Source organism: Tamandua tetradactyla, chromosome 16 (assembly GCF_023851605.1).
Source record: "Tamandua tetradactyla isolate mTamTet1 chromosome 16, mTamTet1.pri, whole genome shotgun sequence".
Taxonomy (NCBI): Eukaryota; Metazoa; Chordata; class Mammalia; order Pilosa; family Myrmecophagidae; genus Tamandua; species Tamandua tetradactyla.
In genome coordinates, this window is record NC_135342.1 from 4,651,578 (window position 1) to 4,669,727 (window position 18,150).

The 18,150-nt window shown below is 51.3% G+C and overlaps 1 protein-coding gene and 1 non-coding gene across 2 annotated transcripts in view; one reads left to right on the plus strand and one right to left on the minus strand.

Moving 5' to 3' along the window:
* The window catches only part of RDH13 (retinol dehydrogenase 13), a 51,602-nt gene extending 37,204 nt beyond the window's left edge, over positions 1–14,398 (plus strand). The window contains exons 4-7 of the mRNA XM_077130770.1: positions 4,799–4,903; positions 5,578–5,790; positions 6,610–6,711; positions 7,829–14,398. Of these exons, the coding sequence (XP_076986885.1) occupies positions 4,799–4,903; positions 5,578–5,790; positions 6,610–6,711; positions 7,829–8,073 (665 nt within the window). The 3' untranslated portion in view covers positions 8,074–14,398. The remainder of the gene's footprint in view (positions 1–4,798; positions 4,904–5,577; positions 5,791–6,609; positions 6,712–7,828) is intronic.
* Positions 14,399–17,091: 2,693 nt separating this feature from the next.
* TRNAG-GCC (transfer RNA glycine (anticodon GCC)) lies at positions 17,092–17,162 on the minus strand. Its single transcript has one exon. It is a non-coding gene; the product is annotated as a tRNA-Gly (tRNA).
* Positions 17,163–18,150: the final 988 nt, after the last annotated feature.

Below are 18,150 nucleotides of genomic sequence, written 5' to 3' on the forward strand. Positions count from 1 at the left end.
AGTCCATAGGAAACATGACTGATTTTTGCATGTTGATCTTTTATCCTGCTACTTAAATAGCTTTCTTGTAGTATTTTCAGGATTTACCAAATATATACCATGTCATCTGCAAATAATGAGTTTTAGTTCTTTTCTGATTTGGATTCCTTTTATTTCTTTTTCTTACCTCATTACTCTGGCTAGCACTTCCAGCACAGCTTTGAATAACAGTGGTGACAGTAGGCATCCTTGTCTTGTTCCTGATCTTAGAGGGAAAGCTTTCAGTCTCTCTGTTGGATATGATGCTCGCTGTGGGTTTTTCATATATACTCTTTTATCATGTTGAGGAAGTTTCCTTCATTTCCAGTCTTTTGAACTGGTTTTATCAAGAAAAGATGCTAAATTTTGTTGAATGCTTTTTCTGCACCAGTTGAGATGATCATGTGTATTTTCCCTTTCAATTTAATATAGATTACATTAATTGATTTTCTTGTGTTGAACTACCCTTGCATTTGGGGAGTAAAACCCACTTGATCATGGTGTATAATTCTTTTCATATGCAGTTGGCTTTGATTTGCAAATATTTTGTTAAGGATTTTGCATCTGTATTTAGAGATTGTCCTATAGTTTGATCTTCTTGTAGTATCTGTTAGGCTTTGGTATCAGTGTGATGTTGGCCTCATTGAATGAGTTAGGGAGTGTTCCCTCTTCAATTTTATGAAAGTCTTTGAGTACAGTTGGGATTAATTATTGTTACACTTGGTAATATTGGCCTGTGAAGGCATGTGATTCTGGGCTTTTCTTTTTTTGGGGGGATGGTTTATTTTGGGAGGTTTTTGATGACTGATTCAATGTCTTTGCTTCTGATTGGTTTGTTGAGAATTTCTGTTTCTTCTCCAGTCAGTGTAGGTTGTTCATGTGTTTCTAGGAAATTCTCCATTTTATGCAAGTTGTCTATTTTTTTGTGTGTACCTTTTTCATATTATCCTCTTTTGATCTCCCCCCCCCCATGGGGTCAGTAGCAATGACCTCCTTCTCATTTGTTTTCATTTATTTATATCTTTCTTTTTGTCATCCCCCGTCTAGCCTAGGGATTCACCAATTTTATTGTTCTTTTCAAAGAATCAACTTTTGGTTTTATTGATTCTCTCCGTGGTTTCTTTGTTCTCAGTTTCATTTATTTCAGCTCTGATTTTTGTTATTTCTGTTTTTGCTCACTTTGGGATTAGTTTTCTGTTCTTTCTTTTCTTTCTCCAGGTGTTGAGTTAGGTGTTTGATTTTAGCTCTTTCTTCCTTTTTAATGTGGTTTTCAGGGCTACATATTTCCCTCTCAGCACTGTGTTCATTGCATTCCGTACAGTTTGATATGCTGTGGCCCTGTCTTCATTCTTCTCTAGATATTTACTGATTTTTCTTGCAGTTTCTTCTTTAACACACTGATTAATAGTGTGTTGTTTAACCTCCATACATTGGTAAATTTTCCATTTCTCCAGCTTTTACTCATTTCCAACTTTATAATCAGAGAAGGTACTTTTTATAATTTCTGTCTTTTCACATTTATTAAGCTCTGTTTTGTGCCCCAGCGTGTGGTCAGTCTATCATGTAGAATGTGCCACGAGCACTTAAGAATGTATATCCCGCTGTTTTGTGGTGCAATATTCAATATAGGTCTGTTAGGTCTAGTTCATTTATTGTATTGCTTAGGTTCTCCATTTCTTTATTGATCCTCTGTTTAGGTGTTCTATCTGTTGAAAGAAGAGTGGTGTTCTAGTTTGTTAGATGCCAGAATGCAATATACCAGAAACAGAACTGCTTTTAGAAAGGGGTATTTGTTAAGCAGCAAGTTTACAGATTTAAGGCTATGAAAATGTCCAAACTAAGGCATCAAGGGAAAGATATCTTTTGTTCAAGAAGGTGGATGAATTCAGAGTTTCTCTCTCAAATGAGAAGGCACATGGCAAACATAGTCAGGGATTCTCTCTCATCTGGAAAGGCACATGGCGAACACAGCATCATCTGCTAGCTTTCTCTCCTGGCTTCCTGTTTCATGAAGCTCCCTGGGAAGCATTTTCCTTCTTCATCTCCAAAGGTTGTTGGCTGGTGGACTCTCTGCTTCTCGCGGCTGTGTCATTCTGTTCTGCTCTCTCTGAAATGTCCTGCTTTCTCCAAAATGTTTCCTCTGTTTTAGGATTCCAGTAAACTAATCAAGACCCACCTGGATGGGTGGAGACATGTCTCCACCTAATCCAGTTTGACAGCTGCTCTTGATTGAGTCACATCTCCAGGGAGATGGTCTAATTACAGTTTCAAACATACAGTACTGAATAGGGATGAGAAGAAATGGCTGCCTTTACAAAATGGGATTAGGATTAAAACAGGGGTACATACATCCTTTCAAACCAGCACAAGTATTTAAGTTTGCCTCTGTAACTGTAGAAACGTGTGTTTCTCTCTTCGGTTTTGCCAGTGTTTGTGTCATGGACTTTGGTGCACCTTCTTTAGATGCATAAATATTTGATTTTTATTTCTTCTTGGTGAATTGCCCCTTTTATTAATATATAGTGTTCTTTGTCTCATACCAATTTTGCATTTAAAATAATTTTGTCTGATACTAGTATAGCTAATCTGGCCTTTTTTTTTTTTTTTAATTACTGCTTGTGTGGAATATGTTTTTCTAGCTTTTCACTTTCAACCTATATGCCTTTGGGTCTAAAATGAGTTAGGAGCGTATAGATGGATCATATTTTTTTTAATGCATTTTGCCAATCTGTCTTGATTTGGGGAGTTTAATCCATTAACAGTCTATGTTATTACTGTAAAGGCAATACTTACTTCAGCCATTTTATCTTTTGGTCCTTATTTGTCATATCTATTATTTTCTCTCTTTTTATTCTTTTACTTACCCTTACTGATAAACTTCATTTCTGCACTCTCCTCTAAGCTGCTGTCTCCTGTCCTTTCCTTTTAGCATGCAGAACTCCCTTTAGGATTTCTTGTAGGGCAGACTCTTGTTAAAAGACTCTCTCAGTATCTGTGAATATCTCAAATTCCCCTCAAGTTTGAAGCACAGTTTTGCTTCAGGCTGGCAGTTTTTCTCTTCAGTATCTTATCTGTATCGCACCACTGCCTTCTTGCTTCCATGGTTTCTGATGAGAAATCTGTGCTTAGTTTTATTTGGCTTCTCTTGTATGTGGTGAATCGCTTTTCTCTTGCTGTTTTTGGAATTTTCTCTTTATCCTTGGCATTTGACAATCTGATTCCTACTGGAAGACACGGGGTAGGTATTGAGTAGGTTTACTTGGGGTTATTCTATTTGGTATACGTTGGGCTTCTTGGATTTACTTATTTATGCCATTTAAAGTTTGGGAAATTTTTGGCCTTTTTCTCCTCAGGTATTCTTTCTCTCCTTGTCCCTCTTCCTCTCCTCCTGGGACTCCTTCGACACGCATCTGTGTGTGCTTCGTGTTGTCATCCACTTCTCTGTGAGCCGCTCATTTCCCCCCTTCTTTTCTGTGCTCTTTTATGTGTTCAGATTCGGATGTTCCGTCTTCCGTGTCACTAACCCTTTCTTCTGCCTCTTCAGATCCGCTGTTGTGTGCTTCTAGTGTATTTTAAAGTTCGTCTGTTATGCCTTTCTTTCCCACGAGACCTGTTATTTTTCTTTGCATGTTTTCAGATTCTCCTGTATGCTCACCCAGTGTCGTCTTACCCATATTTCTCTAGCCGTCTCTTTGAATTGACTCGTTGGAACGTCTGATTAGTTGTGTCAGATTCTAAATCTGACCTTATTTGCTCCTTTGGGCCATATCTTCCTTTTTCTTAATATGGCTTGTTATTGTTTGCTGACGTCTGGGCATCGGGTTCTCTTGGTGAGTTTACTCGGAAGGCTGGGTTCTGCCTTGTCAGAGCGCCTGTTGGGTTTGTGTTCAGGTCTTCTTCGGTGCTGGGTCCATCAGTATTAACCAGGGACCCTGGAAGGGGCACCCCAGCCCCACGGGGTCCGGGTGAAGGTCAGGCAGAGCCCGACAGCCTTTATCCCGCTCCCCAGGGGTGCACTTTCCCAGCCTGCCAGCAGGTGGTGCTCTCTGGCACCCTTCTGCTCAGCCTCAGGGGGCTGTTGGCTGCAGGGAGTGGGCAGCTGCCCCAGACGGGTCTAAACAACCGGGATCCCAGCAGTCCACATTGACTGGCCAAGAGCTGGCACAGCGCTCAGTCTTTTCCTTGCCTGGTCTTTGTCGAGTGGACTTCCACTGCCCTTTCAGCCTGGAGCTGCCTGCCGCTAGAGAGTAGAAAATCAGACGCGTTCTACGCGAGCGTGGGGGGTGGGCACCAGCATCTGGGGCTGAGGGGTCACTCCACTGTCCCCCGTCTCTACATAAGGGGTGTTGCAGAGCTCTATGCCAGTCCTTCAGCCCCCGACCCCTGGCAGAAGTGAGCCCGCCGTCCGTGATCGGTCTTCTTGGAGCCTCTGCCTCCCCCAGACACCATGAAATAGAGGCTCCCTTATCAGGTCCTGGGCATCTCCTTCATTATTTCCATAATCCTGAAAACCTCTGTGGGAAGAAGGCAGTGTGAGCTGTCCTGTTTTACAGGTGGGGAAACCGAGGCTGTGTGGCGGCCAGTTGCCTGTGCATGTAATGCGGCAGGTTTGGGACTCAGAGCCAGACCGCCTGCCTAAGGAGCCTCGCTCCACACAGCCCCTGCCGAGGCCCGGAGACTCCTGCAGCTGACGTGCTCCCTCCCCTTCAGCAAACAGGCTTCGGGGCGGTGCTCCAGCAGGGGTGGCGCCCATGGCTCTGTCCACACCCCTGTCTTCCAGAGGAGGAGCGAGTGGACATCCTGGTCAACAACGCAGCTGTGATGCGGTGCCCCCACTGGACCACCGAGGACGGCTTCGAGATGCAGTTTGGCGTTAATTATCTGGGTGAGGCTACGGGCTGGGGCTGTGCAGTGGGGGCCGTGTGGGGGCCCTGGGAGGGGTCCCCCCACTCACCGAGAAGGGCTAGGGTTCCACAGTGGGGGCCGCAGGCCCTGGGAGGGGGTCCCCCCACTCACCAAGTAGGGTTAGGACTCCACAGTGGGGGCTGCAGTCCCTGGGAGGGGGTCCCCCCCTCACCAAGAAGGACTAGGGTCCCACAGTGGGGGCTGCGGGCCCTGGGAGGGGTCCCCCCACTCACCAAGAAGGGCTAGGGTTCCACAGTGGGGGCCACAGGCCTTGGGAGGGGGTCCCCCCACTCATCAAGTAGGGTTAGGACTCCACAGTGGGGACTTTGGGCCCTGGGAGGGGTCCCCCGCTCTCCGAGGTGGTGGGGCCAGCCCATGTGGTCACTCTGTGCTGTCAGGGGCCATCCTGTGCAGTGAGAGGTGGGCAGCAGCGTCCCTGGCCTCTGTCCGCTCCATGCCAGTAGCACGCCTTCCCCGCCAGTGGTGAGACTCAGAATGCCCCTGGACAGAGCCGGCAGTCCCTGGGGAGCAGAACCGCCCCGGTTGAGAAGGACTGAGGTGGTGGGGGGTGAGATAAGGGGACGATGTCCTTGGCCTGCTGCTCGGAGGAGGTGGGGGTTCGGTAAACGTTAGTGCTTGTCGTTCCTTCGCAAGGCCACTTTCTCTTGACGAACTTGCTGCTGGACAAGCTGAAAGCCTCGGCCCCTTCGCGGGTCATCAATCTCTCCTCGTTGGCCCACGTTGCTGGGCACGTGGACTTTGAGGACCTGAACTGGGAGAAGAGGAAGTACGACAGCAAAGCTGCCTACTGCCAGAGCAAGCTGGCTGTCGTCCTGTTCACCAGGGAGCTGAGCCGGCGGCTGCAGGGTACGTGCGCGGCAGGCCTCGTGTTGCCCTTAGCCTGTGACCGCCCTGCTGTGACCCTCGGCTGTCGGGCAGTCACTTCTCCCGGTGAGAGTAGGTGAATGCAGGGCGCACATACCACCCTGCTCCCTTCTGCTGCTGAGCACACCTCACTCTTCAGCCTCAGCATCCTTCCCTGCTGAGCCTGGAAGTGCATCTAAACATTTGGCGCATCTAAACCAGGCCGGCGGTTTCCAGGGGACATTGGGCCCTGTCTGGAGACATTTTTGGTTGTTACACCTGGGAGGGGGGTGCTGCTGGCAGGTGGAGACCAGGACGCTGCTGAAGGCCCTGCAGTGCCCAGGACGTGCCCCCAACACGGAACGATCCGGCCCAATGTCCGTGGTACTGAGGCCGGGAACTGCTCTGGACACTTTGCTCTCAAAGACCAGCGTCCTCAGCACCCCTGGGACCAGTTGTAACCACAGCATCTCCGATCCAGCCCAGATTCAGCATCGGGGTCGCTGGACCCTGGAACCAGGGTTGCCTCAGGGGATGCTCACACACTCAAAGCTGCGCTCCCTTCTGGGTGCATTTTGTGATGGGAATAGATACCCTTTTAACTACTTTCAAGCATATTTTAGTGGCACTGATGATGTTCAACATCGCGCCACCGTCACCACCACCCAGATAGAGGCCCTATCCCCATGGGATTGCAGTGAGCAGTAGCCGGGGTTCGAGTGGCGCTCAGGAAGCCCCAGAGTTCGGGGTGGGCGGCTGGAGCCCTTGGGAGGGTCACATGCCGTCTGCCGGCCCCTGCCCTGACGCTGCTTCTCTCCCCAGGCACGGGTGTGACCGTTAATGCACTGCACCCCGGCGTGGCCAGGACGGAACTGGGCAGGCACACGGGCATGCACAGCTCTGCCTTCTCCAGCTTCACGCTCGGTGAGCCCCTCCTGGAGGACGCCCTCCTGCCCTCTCCTGGGGTCGTCCTGCCTCCTAGGCTGCCAGGGCTGTGGGAACAGAGAGTGCAGGGGTAGGCTCCTGCAGCAGGAATGGTTAGAGGCCAGAAGCCCAGCATTAGGTGTTGGCAGGATGGGGCTCTCCTGATGTATGCGGGGTCCTGACCCCATCTCGCCCCTACCACGTGCTGCCTGGCTCCTGGGTCCAAATTTCCTCAGCTCAGAAGGGCCCAGGTGTTGGATGAGGCCCCCCCACTCAGCCCCTCTTAACTAGCAGTATCTTCAGTGATCCTGCTGGCGGGTGAGCTCACGGCCACTGGGGCCCCTTTGTGGGGCAGTAGAACCACGATGTGCTGAGGGGTTGACTGTCCTGTGCTCATCTGGCTCGCCAGCCCCCTGGCTCAGGCCGGGGCCTCACATGCCTGACAGAAAACTGCTTTTTGGAGAGGGACCATGGGGTAGGAGCCAGGGCCCGGGGTCATAACATCCCCGGGGAAGCGCCTCTGCCTCTAGTCTCCATTTCCTTGTCTGTAAACGGGACAGCTATGGGAGGATTAAAGGACGCTCCACCTTCCAGCACTGGCCTGGCCCAGAGTCCTAGTGAACAAACAGAGCTTTATAACCATTATTTATATTCCTAACAGAAACAAAGAACTTCAGTGGTTGGGTGCTGGGTATCAGGAAATCTTAAGCTGAGTCTGGCCCAGGATGCCTTCAATAAATGAAGGTGACTATTTAAAAGAAAACTTCCTGTACTAACAAAATGAAGATTCCCATTTTAACTATAATAGTTAGCGAAAGACAGAGTGGAGTGAGGAAATAGAGATAATTGAGAAGAGAGAGTGGTTCCATTTAGCTGGGAAATGCAGGGAAGGCTTCCTGAAGGAGGCAGCTTTTGTGTTGGACCCTGTGTTGGCTGGACAGTGCCAGGGAAGGGAGCTCCAAATGGAGGGACCCCAAGGACCAAGGCAGGGGGGTAGGGTTGCTCCTTGGGTGGGCTCTGGGAGTTTAGGGCGGCTTGTGGGCTTGGTAGGCATTGAGTTCCCTGAGGGTGGGGCAGGACTTTCCTTCCGCTCCCCCACTGACTGGGCTGATTTCAGGGCCCATCTTCTGGCTGCTGGTGAAGAGTCCCCAGTTGGCGGCCCAGCCTAGCACATACCTGGCCGTGGCAGAGGAACTGGAGGGCGTTTCTGGAAAGTACTTCAGCGGGCTCAGAGAGGAGACCCCAGCCACTGAGGCCGAGGATGAGGAGGTAGCCCAGAGGCTTTGGGCTGAAAGTGCCCGTCTGGTGGGCTTGGAGACGTCCCAGGGGTCCTCTTGGGGCAAGCAGCCCCTCCCCAAATAGCCTCTGGGAGCAGCTGTGATTCAAGCCACCGGGAGGCAGGGACAGGATGGGGCCGGCAGACAGAGGTGGCAGGTGCTGCGCACACAGCACCCTCCAGGTGGCAGTGCTGGTACTGCGGGGCTCCCCAGTGGTACCTGCCCTGGGGCTGGAGGAGGTGTCTGCTTCCCTGGTTGTGGGCGAGGCACAGAAGCTGATGGGGGTCAAGACACTGTGTGACCTGGCCGTCCATCCCAAGAGAAAACCCTGCTCTCTGGCTGTCCATCCTGAGTGTAAACCCCACTGCCGATGGACCGCAGTGCCTGACGGGCCCCACTGCCTGGCCAGCAGTCCCAGGTATGAACCCCTCCACCTGGTTGGCTCTCCCGAGGGCAGACCTGTTGCTTGTTGAACATGGTGGCACCCAGCTTCCTGCTGGACCCTGCTTGGCCTGTGTCCCTGCCGGGCCTCAGGTCTTCAGCTGTCACGCATGCGCAGTCACTGAATGCCCCTGTGAGGCGGCCGACAGGTAGCGAGGCCCTCAGTGGTGGCCGCTGGGTGTGCCTGCCGGGTCAGACCCTGGCCTCGGGGCTGGCGCCACCACAGACGCAGGGTGACTCAGATCCAGCCTTGTTATCGCCAAGTTGAGGCAGAGCTGATGGCCTGGGACGGTACCTTCCCTCCTGCTCCTGGCGGTTTAGATGAGCCTCGGCCCTCACACACTCTGTAATAAAGAACATCTGGCGGAGTCAAAGGTGTTCTTCCCTCTGTGCGTGGGCAGGAGTGCCAGGGAGCTGAACTAACACTTGTCTCGCTGGTGGCTGGTTAGCTGATGGCTGGGGGTAAGCGGCCGTACTGAGTCCCTTACACAGATACAGACACACAGCACACGACTCAGGAGACAACCCTCAGAGGAAAATGGAAGGCGTCTGCTTTATTCAGGAAGTGCACAGGCTTATATAGGCTGGGAAGCATGCAGGGACACGTGTCGGGCTGGGATTGGTGGTCGTTGTTGCTAGGCTGGAGGGCAGATTTCCGGGATTGGTCACCGTTGTTGCTAGGGCGGAGGGCAGATTTCAGGTCAGCCATTTCGTGTTGCCTTGCATCAGGCACGGCAGCCATGTTAGCGACATTGTATGGTTTCTCCAACAATTCCTCCTTTTTTTGTTTTTTAGCTTTCCGGGTAACTGTGCCTGTCTTAGGTTGGCCCCTCTGGAGGTCTTACCCATCAATGGCTGCCTGCTGATCATAACCCAGGAGGATTGTGACGCATAGCTTAGGCTAGCTGTATGGAGACCGTGGAGATGCAGGCGATGTTATTGTATGATAAAGTCAAAGCCCAGACAATGGGAGTGCATGCGGGAGGGGGTAGGCCAAAAACCACCGGTATTTGGCAGGGTGATGGGGGCCTCAAGGAGCCCAAGGACTTCCTTGGGACTCAGGGGTACACAGCAGCTGGTGGGAAAGCAGGTGGGAAGGGTGCACAGGGGGTTGTTAACGACAGCTTGCAATGCAAATCTTCAACATGTTTCTCCAGCGCTTAATGTCCTCTCGGCCACGTCTGCAATAAGTCTTAAACAAATGGTTTAGCAACAGGCCTTTAAGCTAGGGGGTTTGTCATACTTTGGTTGCAGCATCATCGCACATAGAGCTAGAGGATGGAATAGGTTGATATTGCAGCATAAGCACCATAAGGTGGAGAGCATTAACTCGTGCTTTAACGAAAGCTAGCAGGCACTTAATTACACATGGGCCTATAGATATCAGGAGAAGGAGGATGAAAAGGGGTCCCAGAATAGAAGAGATTAGGGCGGTTAGCCATGGGGATTTATAGAATAATTGTTGGTACCAGGTCTCTTGGGCGTTCCGCTCACGCTTATGGGTCGCAAGTCCTTCCCTGAGTTTGGTTGTGGACTCCTTAATTACACCGGAATAGTCAGCGTAAAAACAGCATTCCTCGCCTAAAGTGACACAGAGCCCTCCTTGCTTGAGGAAAAGCAGGTCTAAGCCTCTCCTGTTTTGGAGAACGACTTCTGATAGGGACGTAAGGGATTTTTTGAGGTGGGTGATGGAATTTTCAATGCGGGTTAGGTCTTCGTCTACTGCAGCTCTTAAGCTGGAGAGGCCCTGTTGTTGGAGGGTGATAGAGGCGATGCTGGCACTTAGGCCAGCCACGCCGAAAAGAGAGGCGAGAGTAACGGCTGTGACGAGTTCTCTCTTTTTTCTTAGCACAGCTGGAAGCCGCGCGTCCCAGTATTGATAAAGTTCCTCTTCTTTATGGAAAAGGACATGGGGCAGCACAGTCACTAAGACACACAGTTCTCCCGTCTCAGTGAGGGCCTTTTTCGCTATGCAAGGGGTAAGCCCTGTGGAAGAGCACAGCCATTTCGCCCCTACTGGGGGAATAAAGTATGTACCATGTGACGGAGAGGACAATTGAGCACAGACCGTATTTAGAGAGGTAGAGACGTTGCCAATGCAATGCCCAGAGTGAAGAACGGATTGAATGGTGAAATCAATTTTTCTGCCAGTCCAAGGACATTGGGAGGGATTGTCCTCGTCGGAAGTAGTAAACGAGGCATTAACAGCTATGGCATCATAATAAGGGGGCTGGGTGGCGACACACAGCCAACAACTGCGAGTAAGGTTAGGAAAGGAGGAGTTTAAGGAAAGGAAAGCAGCTTGGAGCATTGGCCAGAGCGGGGTAGAGGGAGGGGGGGCAGCACAGGAAGAGCTTGTTTTGTGTGAGGGCGATAATGTTGAGATGGGAGTGGGATTGGGAGAAGGAACAGCCTGAAGCGGGGGTACGAGTATTTTCTTAGGCCCAATAGCAGAGGTCTGCTGCATTGCTTCCTTTTTTATCACGATAAGACCCCCTGGGTCGACCCCTTCCAAATAATATCTGAAGTCCCATGTTCGGCCGATCAGCCAAGAGGGATCAGTAGGGAGCTGTACGGTAAGGTTCAGTTTCTCGCAGGTTGACTTATCGTATATGTGATTGATGGAGTGGTCGCGGGGTTTGCATCCAAAAGGGGCCCATGTTAAAGTTAGGTAATGATCAGTGGAGGGAGGTTTCCAAGTAGTGGCTAGTGTTTCACACCCCCAGTATGCACAGTAGTATTGGTTGGGAGCATTGTAATACCGTTTTCCAGGGTTTGAGATCGGGCACATGTAGTACTGGGCTTTGTTAAGGCATGGTGTGCCCTCCGGAAGCAGATCACAGGCATAAACAACGAAGGAGGGGCGGCCTGCTGTAACCTGGGTCTGCACGATTTTGGAATCTTCCCATCGTGCTAAGGTCCATTTCCAAGGCTGGTGGGGGTTGGAAGGGAAGGGTGTATATTGGAGGGAGGCATCGAGGAGAAGCAGAAGCAAGAACGAGAGGAGAGAGAACGGTGAGAAGGGTGACAAAGACACTTGCGGTTCATGCTGATGCAGGGTTTGCAGGAGCTCGTCCATTAGACACGGCGGGCTTGGTCAGCCGACTGGGGATCCAAAGGGGCTGGTCTGTGTTTTCTGGAAAGACACAAGCAAAACCTCGCCCTTGGGTTAAGAGTGGGTGTGGACCCTTCCACGCGTTCATGAGTGGGTCCCTCCACGCAACCAGAGGGACGGGTGTAGGCGCCTCCCGAAGGCCAGCCCAATGCTTTACCACGGGTGAGCACCGGTGAGCATCAAAAGTCAGAAAGTTTAAGGTGACGAGGGCTTTGTTGAGACAATCTTGGGGGCACACTGCTGGGAATTGCTCCTTCAGTTTTTTTAGTTGCTGTTTAAGTGTATGATGTGTGCGCTCAACTATGGCTTGTCCCTGGGGGTTGTAGGGAAGGCCAGTTTTGTGCGTTATGTGCCAATCAGTGCAAAATTGCTGGAAAGCCCTTGATGAGTAACAAGGCCCATTGTCTGTTTTTATAGCCCATGGCACCCCCATAGTATTGAATGCCTGGAGGCAGGTGGAGATGACATGCTTTGCCTTTTCTCCAGAGAGGGTGGAAGCATGGATGAATTTGGAGTATGTGTCCACAATGACATGGAGATACTTGAACCTACCAAAGCCAGGGAAGTGTGTAACGTCCATTTGCCAGATGGCATTAGGTTGTAGGCCATGTGGATTTACTCCCTGTGGCTGTAGCGGGCCTATTGGAAGGAGGGGCCCACACTGAGCGCAAGTACGTGTGAGGTGTTTGCACTGTTGCGCAGAAAGTGAGGGGAAAAGCTGTTGAAGGGATTGTGCCGACGTGAAATTTAGCATGGAGTACACGGGCCTGGTCGATGTCAGAGCTCAAGACATGGACCGTGAGCGTGGAGCCTGCAGCAGCGTTACCCTCAGCAAGGGGTCCGGGGAGCTCAGTGTGCGACCGAATGTGCTGGATGAACCAGGGAAATGCACGGTTTTCCAGGAGGTCTCTCATGGCTATAAGCATGTTGTCTTGGAGACACATTTTGTTTTTAAGAACCGCATGTGGACGTGCCCTTACAGTTTGGGCTGCATATGCACTGTCTGTGAAGATGTTTAACGAGGAGTTTTGGTGGTGAAGGAAAACCAAGAGGAGGGCATAAAGCTCCCCCTGCTGTACTGAGCCAGAGTGTGGGTGTACCTCAACAGTATTTGGAGTACTGGCTTGCTTAAAACGATAGAGCTGTGAGTCTTGTTTGCATCTGTAAAAACAAGGGGGGTGTTGGGGATGGGCTTGGAGGTGGGAAATGCGTGTGAGCTGAGGATAAAGGGAAGAAGGGTCATGGATGTGATGAGTTTGTGTTTGGGCAGGTGATTGTCTATTTTCCTTGTGTAGCCAGCAAGAAGAATTTGCATGTTGAGGTCAGATTGGCAGAGGTGATTAATTTGTTCCATAGTAAAGGGGAGAACTAAAGTATCGGGCTCTAGGCCGAACATGCGGACAGCAGTGGTCCGAAGTTTTCTCCCAAGAATACAGACTGCATCCCGGTATGGAATGATCTTTCCCAGAGAAGTGAGCGCCAAATGCACCCAGAAAAGCGGCCTATCCTGGTAAAGGAGACCTGTAGGTGTTCCTGGGGTATTGATAACTCGGGCCAAGAGAGGGCGCTCTGGTTGGAATCGGGCGAGGCTCATTAAGGGTGCATCGGTCTGGGAGGTCCAGTCTAGGGGAGGTGGGTGTAATCTCGTCTGTGATGGTGTAGCCCAGGAATGTGAAGGCGGGGCAATGTTGAATTTTGTTAGGTGCAACGGCAAGCTGTAGCTGTTTGAAATTATCGAATAAAGCCGTAAGACAGTCCGATAAATGACTCGGGTCCCGGTGGGCCAAAAGGATATCATCCATGTAATGCACCACCTGACAGTGTGACAGAAGCGGGTTAGTAGCGACCGAGACATAAATTTGACACATTGCCGGGCTGTTTTTCATTCCCTGAGGAAGGACCTTCCATTGGAACCTCTGATGAGGAGTGGCATTGTTAATTGTAGGGACTGAAAAAGCGAAATAAGGACGGGCCTCTTCATGGAGAGGAATAGAAAAGAAACAGTCCTTGATGTCAACAGCAACGATATGGTAGCCATGTGTAATGGCTGAAGGATGGGAGAGTCCTGGCTGCAGGGATCCAATTTTTTCCATCTGGGCGTTAATATTACGGAGGTCATGAATGAAACGCCATTTGCCAGTTTTCTTTTTGATTACAAAGACTGGCGAATTGTGAGGACTGATGGAAGGCTCAATGTATCCAAGGGAAAGCTGTTCCTGGACAAGGGAGTGCAGGCCAGAAAGTTTTTCTCGAGGCAGCGGCCACTGCTCCGTCCAAATAGGGGCAGTTGTTAGCCACCGTAACTTGATGGGTGCTGGCTTGGTGACCGAAAATTGGGGCGGACAAGCAGCGGCCTCTATGCTTGGGGGTGGACTGCACGGTGGGATGTAAGAACAGCATTAAGCTTTGGGAAGATGTCCCGGCCCCAGAGTGGGTAAGTTAGACTGGGAAGAACCAGAGGGCTAAATGTGCCTGTGGTTCCATCGGGGTCCACCCAGGTTAGGGGGCTTGCGAGCTGTTGGGCAGGTTTGAGGCCCCCAACACCCTGCACTAGGGGTCCCGACTTAAGTTTCCACAAGGGGTCGAGATCTTGGGGCCGAAGGACGGAAACGTTGGCCCCTGTGTCCAGTTGACCAGTAATGGCTTTGCCCTGAACTGTTAGTGTCAGAAAGGCCTTGCTTTGCGTGATGGGAATAGCCCAGAGAACTGTGGGGGAGCACTCCTTTCTTGGGGGCGGGGCTGAGAGGTGCCCCAAGATTAGTTTAACGGCGGCAAGGGGCGACCCTGAATGTCAGAGATAGCCCTGCAGTCCTTTTTCCAGTGGAATCCACATTTACATCGGGGACACACAGAATGCCGGGGGGGGCGGGACCAGAGAGGTTTGTGGGAGGAGTTGGGGGGAAGCATTAGAGGTGCACTCGCGAGCATAGTGGCCGGGCCGATGGCATCGATAACAGGTTCTAGGCCCTTTGGGAGAATGAAGGCATTCTATAAGGGTGGCGGCAAGAATGGAGGCGCCGTCTCGAGCAGCGGCTGTAGCAGCGGAGGCGGCGGCAGCAGCAGTCGCTGCAGGGGAGGAGGAAGAGATGTCTTTACAGGCCAGGACCCAACTGTCCGGCTCTTGATTGCGGATGGGGGTGATAGCTTGTCTGCAGGGAGCATTTGCCCCTTCCCAAAGGAGTTCCTTGAGAAGGGCATCAGCGGCGGGACCTGCTGACACCTTACGATATACAGCGTCTTTAACACGGCTGAAAAAGGTGGAAAAGGGTTCGTCCGGACCTTGTAAGAGTCCAGCTAATGGAATGGGTTTACCCTGTGGGTTGAGCCTCTGGAAGGCGGACCTAGCAATATTACGGACCTGCTTAAAGAGGAGAGGGGGGCAGGAGGCTTGCACTGAAGGAAGAGATCACTGTCCTGTGCCCTTAAGGGCATCAGGGGGAACTTTGGTGTGACCATTGGTGAGATTCCGGACACCAGTTCGATCGGCTTCATCATTATACAATGCATTCCAGGTAACAAAGTCTCCCGGCTCGAGAATAGCACGGGCAAGGTTTTTCCAGTCTACCGGGCAGTTGTATTCATAGGAAAGATTCTCAAGAAGCATCTGGGCATAAGGGCTATGAAGTCCGTCCTCCTGGATGGCTTTGCGAAGGTCAGAGATGATCTTGTGATCGTATGGGTACCAGGAGAAAGGAAGGGAAGACGCGGGATGAAGGTTAAGTGGAAACAGGTGAGGGTGCGGTGAGGCCGCAGAGGGGTGGGGGAGGGAAGGGCATGTGCAGTGGGAAGGGGGAGGGGCTACAGGAACCAGAAGCGTGGGCGGAAACAGGGAGGGGGAGCAGGCTGCTGGTGGCAAGGAAGGGGAAGGAGGAGGGAGCACAGCAGGAGGGGAGAGGGTGGAAGCAGGGCTGGCAGGCTGTGGGACGGGGCCGATTGGCTCAGGGGTATGGAGAGAGGAAGGGGGAAGGGGGCAGGGGTTGCCGACAGAGGCAGCATCCAGCAATGGTGTGTTAGTAGGGGGAAGAGAAGGTAGAGGGGGAGGAGCGGAAGGAGGGAGAAGTGTGTTTGAAAGAGAGGGAGCAGGTCGTGGCAGCCTAGAGGGCTTAGGAGGAGTGGGGGGAGGGGCAGCCATGGTGGCGGTGACCGCAGGGGGTGAGGGTGGAGAAGGATACAGCTACGGTACCGCAGAGGAGGAGAACGGTGTGTATGGAGGCGGGGAATGCTTGGGCTCGGAAAGGGGAGGCTTGGGTTTGGAAGCAGGCAGAAGATCGAGCGCAGAGGTGGGGGGTGGGGAGGTTGAAGCCGGCGTGGCAGGCGAAAGGGAAAGCGCCTCAGAAGGGGCTCCCATGAGGCAAGGCATGCATATATTGCTAGGAGGGTGGGAACGAGACCTAGAGGAAAGGTTTCTCCCTCATGTTCCTCAACAGCACGAACTCGCTGAAGGAGCTTGCACCAAGTATTTGGGTCCCAAATCGAGGCAGTTTCGAGCCAGGGGTTAGACCATGTAAGGACTTCCCAGTATTCATGCAAGGTTTTTTCAGAGATTTTAACCCGCCTCGTGGCCAATAAAGTGTGGATAGCTCGAGCCTGAGGTGCAAAATCAGAGGAGGGAGTATTGCCCATGATAGGGAAAATTTAGAGGGGGCAGTGTACACAGAGAAACTGCCGAGGGGGCCACTTACCGAGACAGATGGCTGTCACGGAGAACCACCGAAGGAATCGCTGAGGGGGTGGCTGTCATGGAGAACCACCGAAGGAATCACCGAGGGGGTGGCTGTCACGGAGAACCACCAAAGGAATCGCCGAGGGGGTGGCTGTCACGGAGAACCACCAAAGGAATCGCTGAGGGGGTGGCTATCATGGAGAACCACCGAAGGGGGTTTGGCTCCACGTTGGGCGCCACTTGTCTCGCTGGTGTCTGGTTAGCTGATGGCTGGGGGTAAGCGGCCGTACTGAGTCACTTACACAGATACAGACACACAGCACACGACTCAGGAGACAACCCTCAGAGGAAAATGGAAGGCGTCTGCTTTATTCAGGAAGTGCACAGGCTTATATAGGCTGGGAAGCATGCAGGGACACGTGTCGGGCTGGGATTGGTGGTCGTTGTTGCTAGGCTGGAGGGCAGATTTCCGGGATTGGTCACCATTGTTGTTAGGGCGGAGGGCAGATTTCAGGTCAGCCATTTCGTGTTGCCTTGCATCAGTCACGGCAGCCATGTTAGCGACAATATATGGTTTCTCCAACATAACACTACTCAAGTATTTATTGCTTTTGGGAGCCAAGACCTCAACTGAAATATTACCAGGGTAACAAGCCAAGCCTCTCAACTTTTAGAGATGAAAGACTGCTTCCACTGCACACGGTGACAGGCTGTGATGCCTGGGTGTCTCATGAGGTGCCTTAGGTAGAAATGGGGGTGGGGGACCTAGGGCGAGGCCAGCCAAGTGCTGATCTTGGGGGCAGAATCTAAGGGGTTCAGAAAACTCAGTCATGAAGATAGTGTGTGTACATACACATATATGATATCCTTTTTTAGTGTGTGTGTGCATGGGCTGGGAATTGAACCCGGGTCTCCCACATGGCAGGCGAGCATTCTACCACTGAACCACCCATGCACTATGATATACCATTTTGTGCTATATCTATATAACAGTATAAATATATGTTTAACATTATTGATTTATCATATATTACTGTTATGTAATTTGTAGTATAAATATATCTAATTTATCTTTGGAGTAACAGTTGAGTCACATGCAGCTGTGTGAAATACAGAGAAGATATATTTCAATGAAATTTTTAAAAGTTACACAAAAAATATCAGCATTTTAAATGAAGACAGGGTCAGTCTTGTTGCCAGCCCAAGCTGTATTGGAGCCTGAGTAATAGTGATCCTGTCTTAGTTTAAAACTCAGATTTTGTTCATGGTGGATTTTTTAGGCATTAATTTTGGCTTTAAAGTATTACATTGAATTATGATTTCCCCAATCCAAGATGAGAGATTAGGGAGAGCTGGGTTCACTTCTCCCCCATGAAAACAACTAGGAGTCAGCAGAGACTGCCCACAACAGGTCTGGGGCTCTGGAGATTGGGGGGAGGGCTCCACAACACTCAGAAAAGTGCAGGAGAAAGAGACGGGAAGCTGAGGTCAGAGACCGTGAGTACCTGCCCCATCCACATTTCCTGGTGCCCACACCCACTGTTGGGACAGAAACCTTTGGGGTGTCTGGTCCCTGACTAGCAGGCAGCTTCAGACTGTAAGAGCAGCAAAGGTCCACTCCCCCAAGAACAGGGCAGGACATGAGGTAGCACAGTGGCAGCCTCTGGTCAGTGAATTTGGACCGCAGGGACTACTGGGCTTTTAACCCACATGGCTACACCATTGTCCAGTGCCAAGAGGCAAAAAATTGCATGTCTTCTGAGGGCTGAGGGAAATAGGTTGCCTGAGATTGCCATTTGCCTGTGGGCCAGGAATGTGCACCCTTGGGGAGTGGAATTAAAGGCTTTCTGGCATCTTTACATAAACTAAGCTTCCTTTGGGGCCATATGAAGCTGTTGTGCTCCCCCTTTGGGGATCCTTGGCCCAGTTCTGTTGAGTAATAC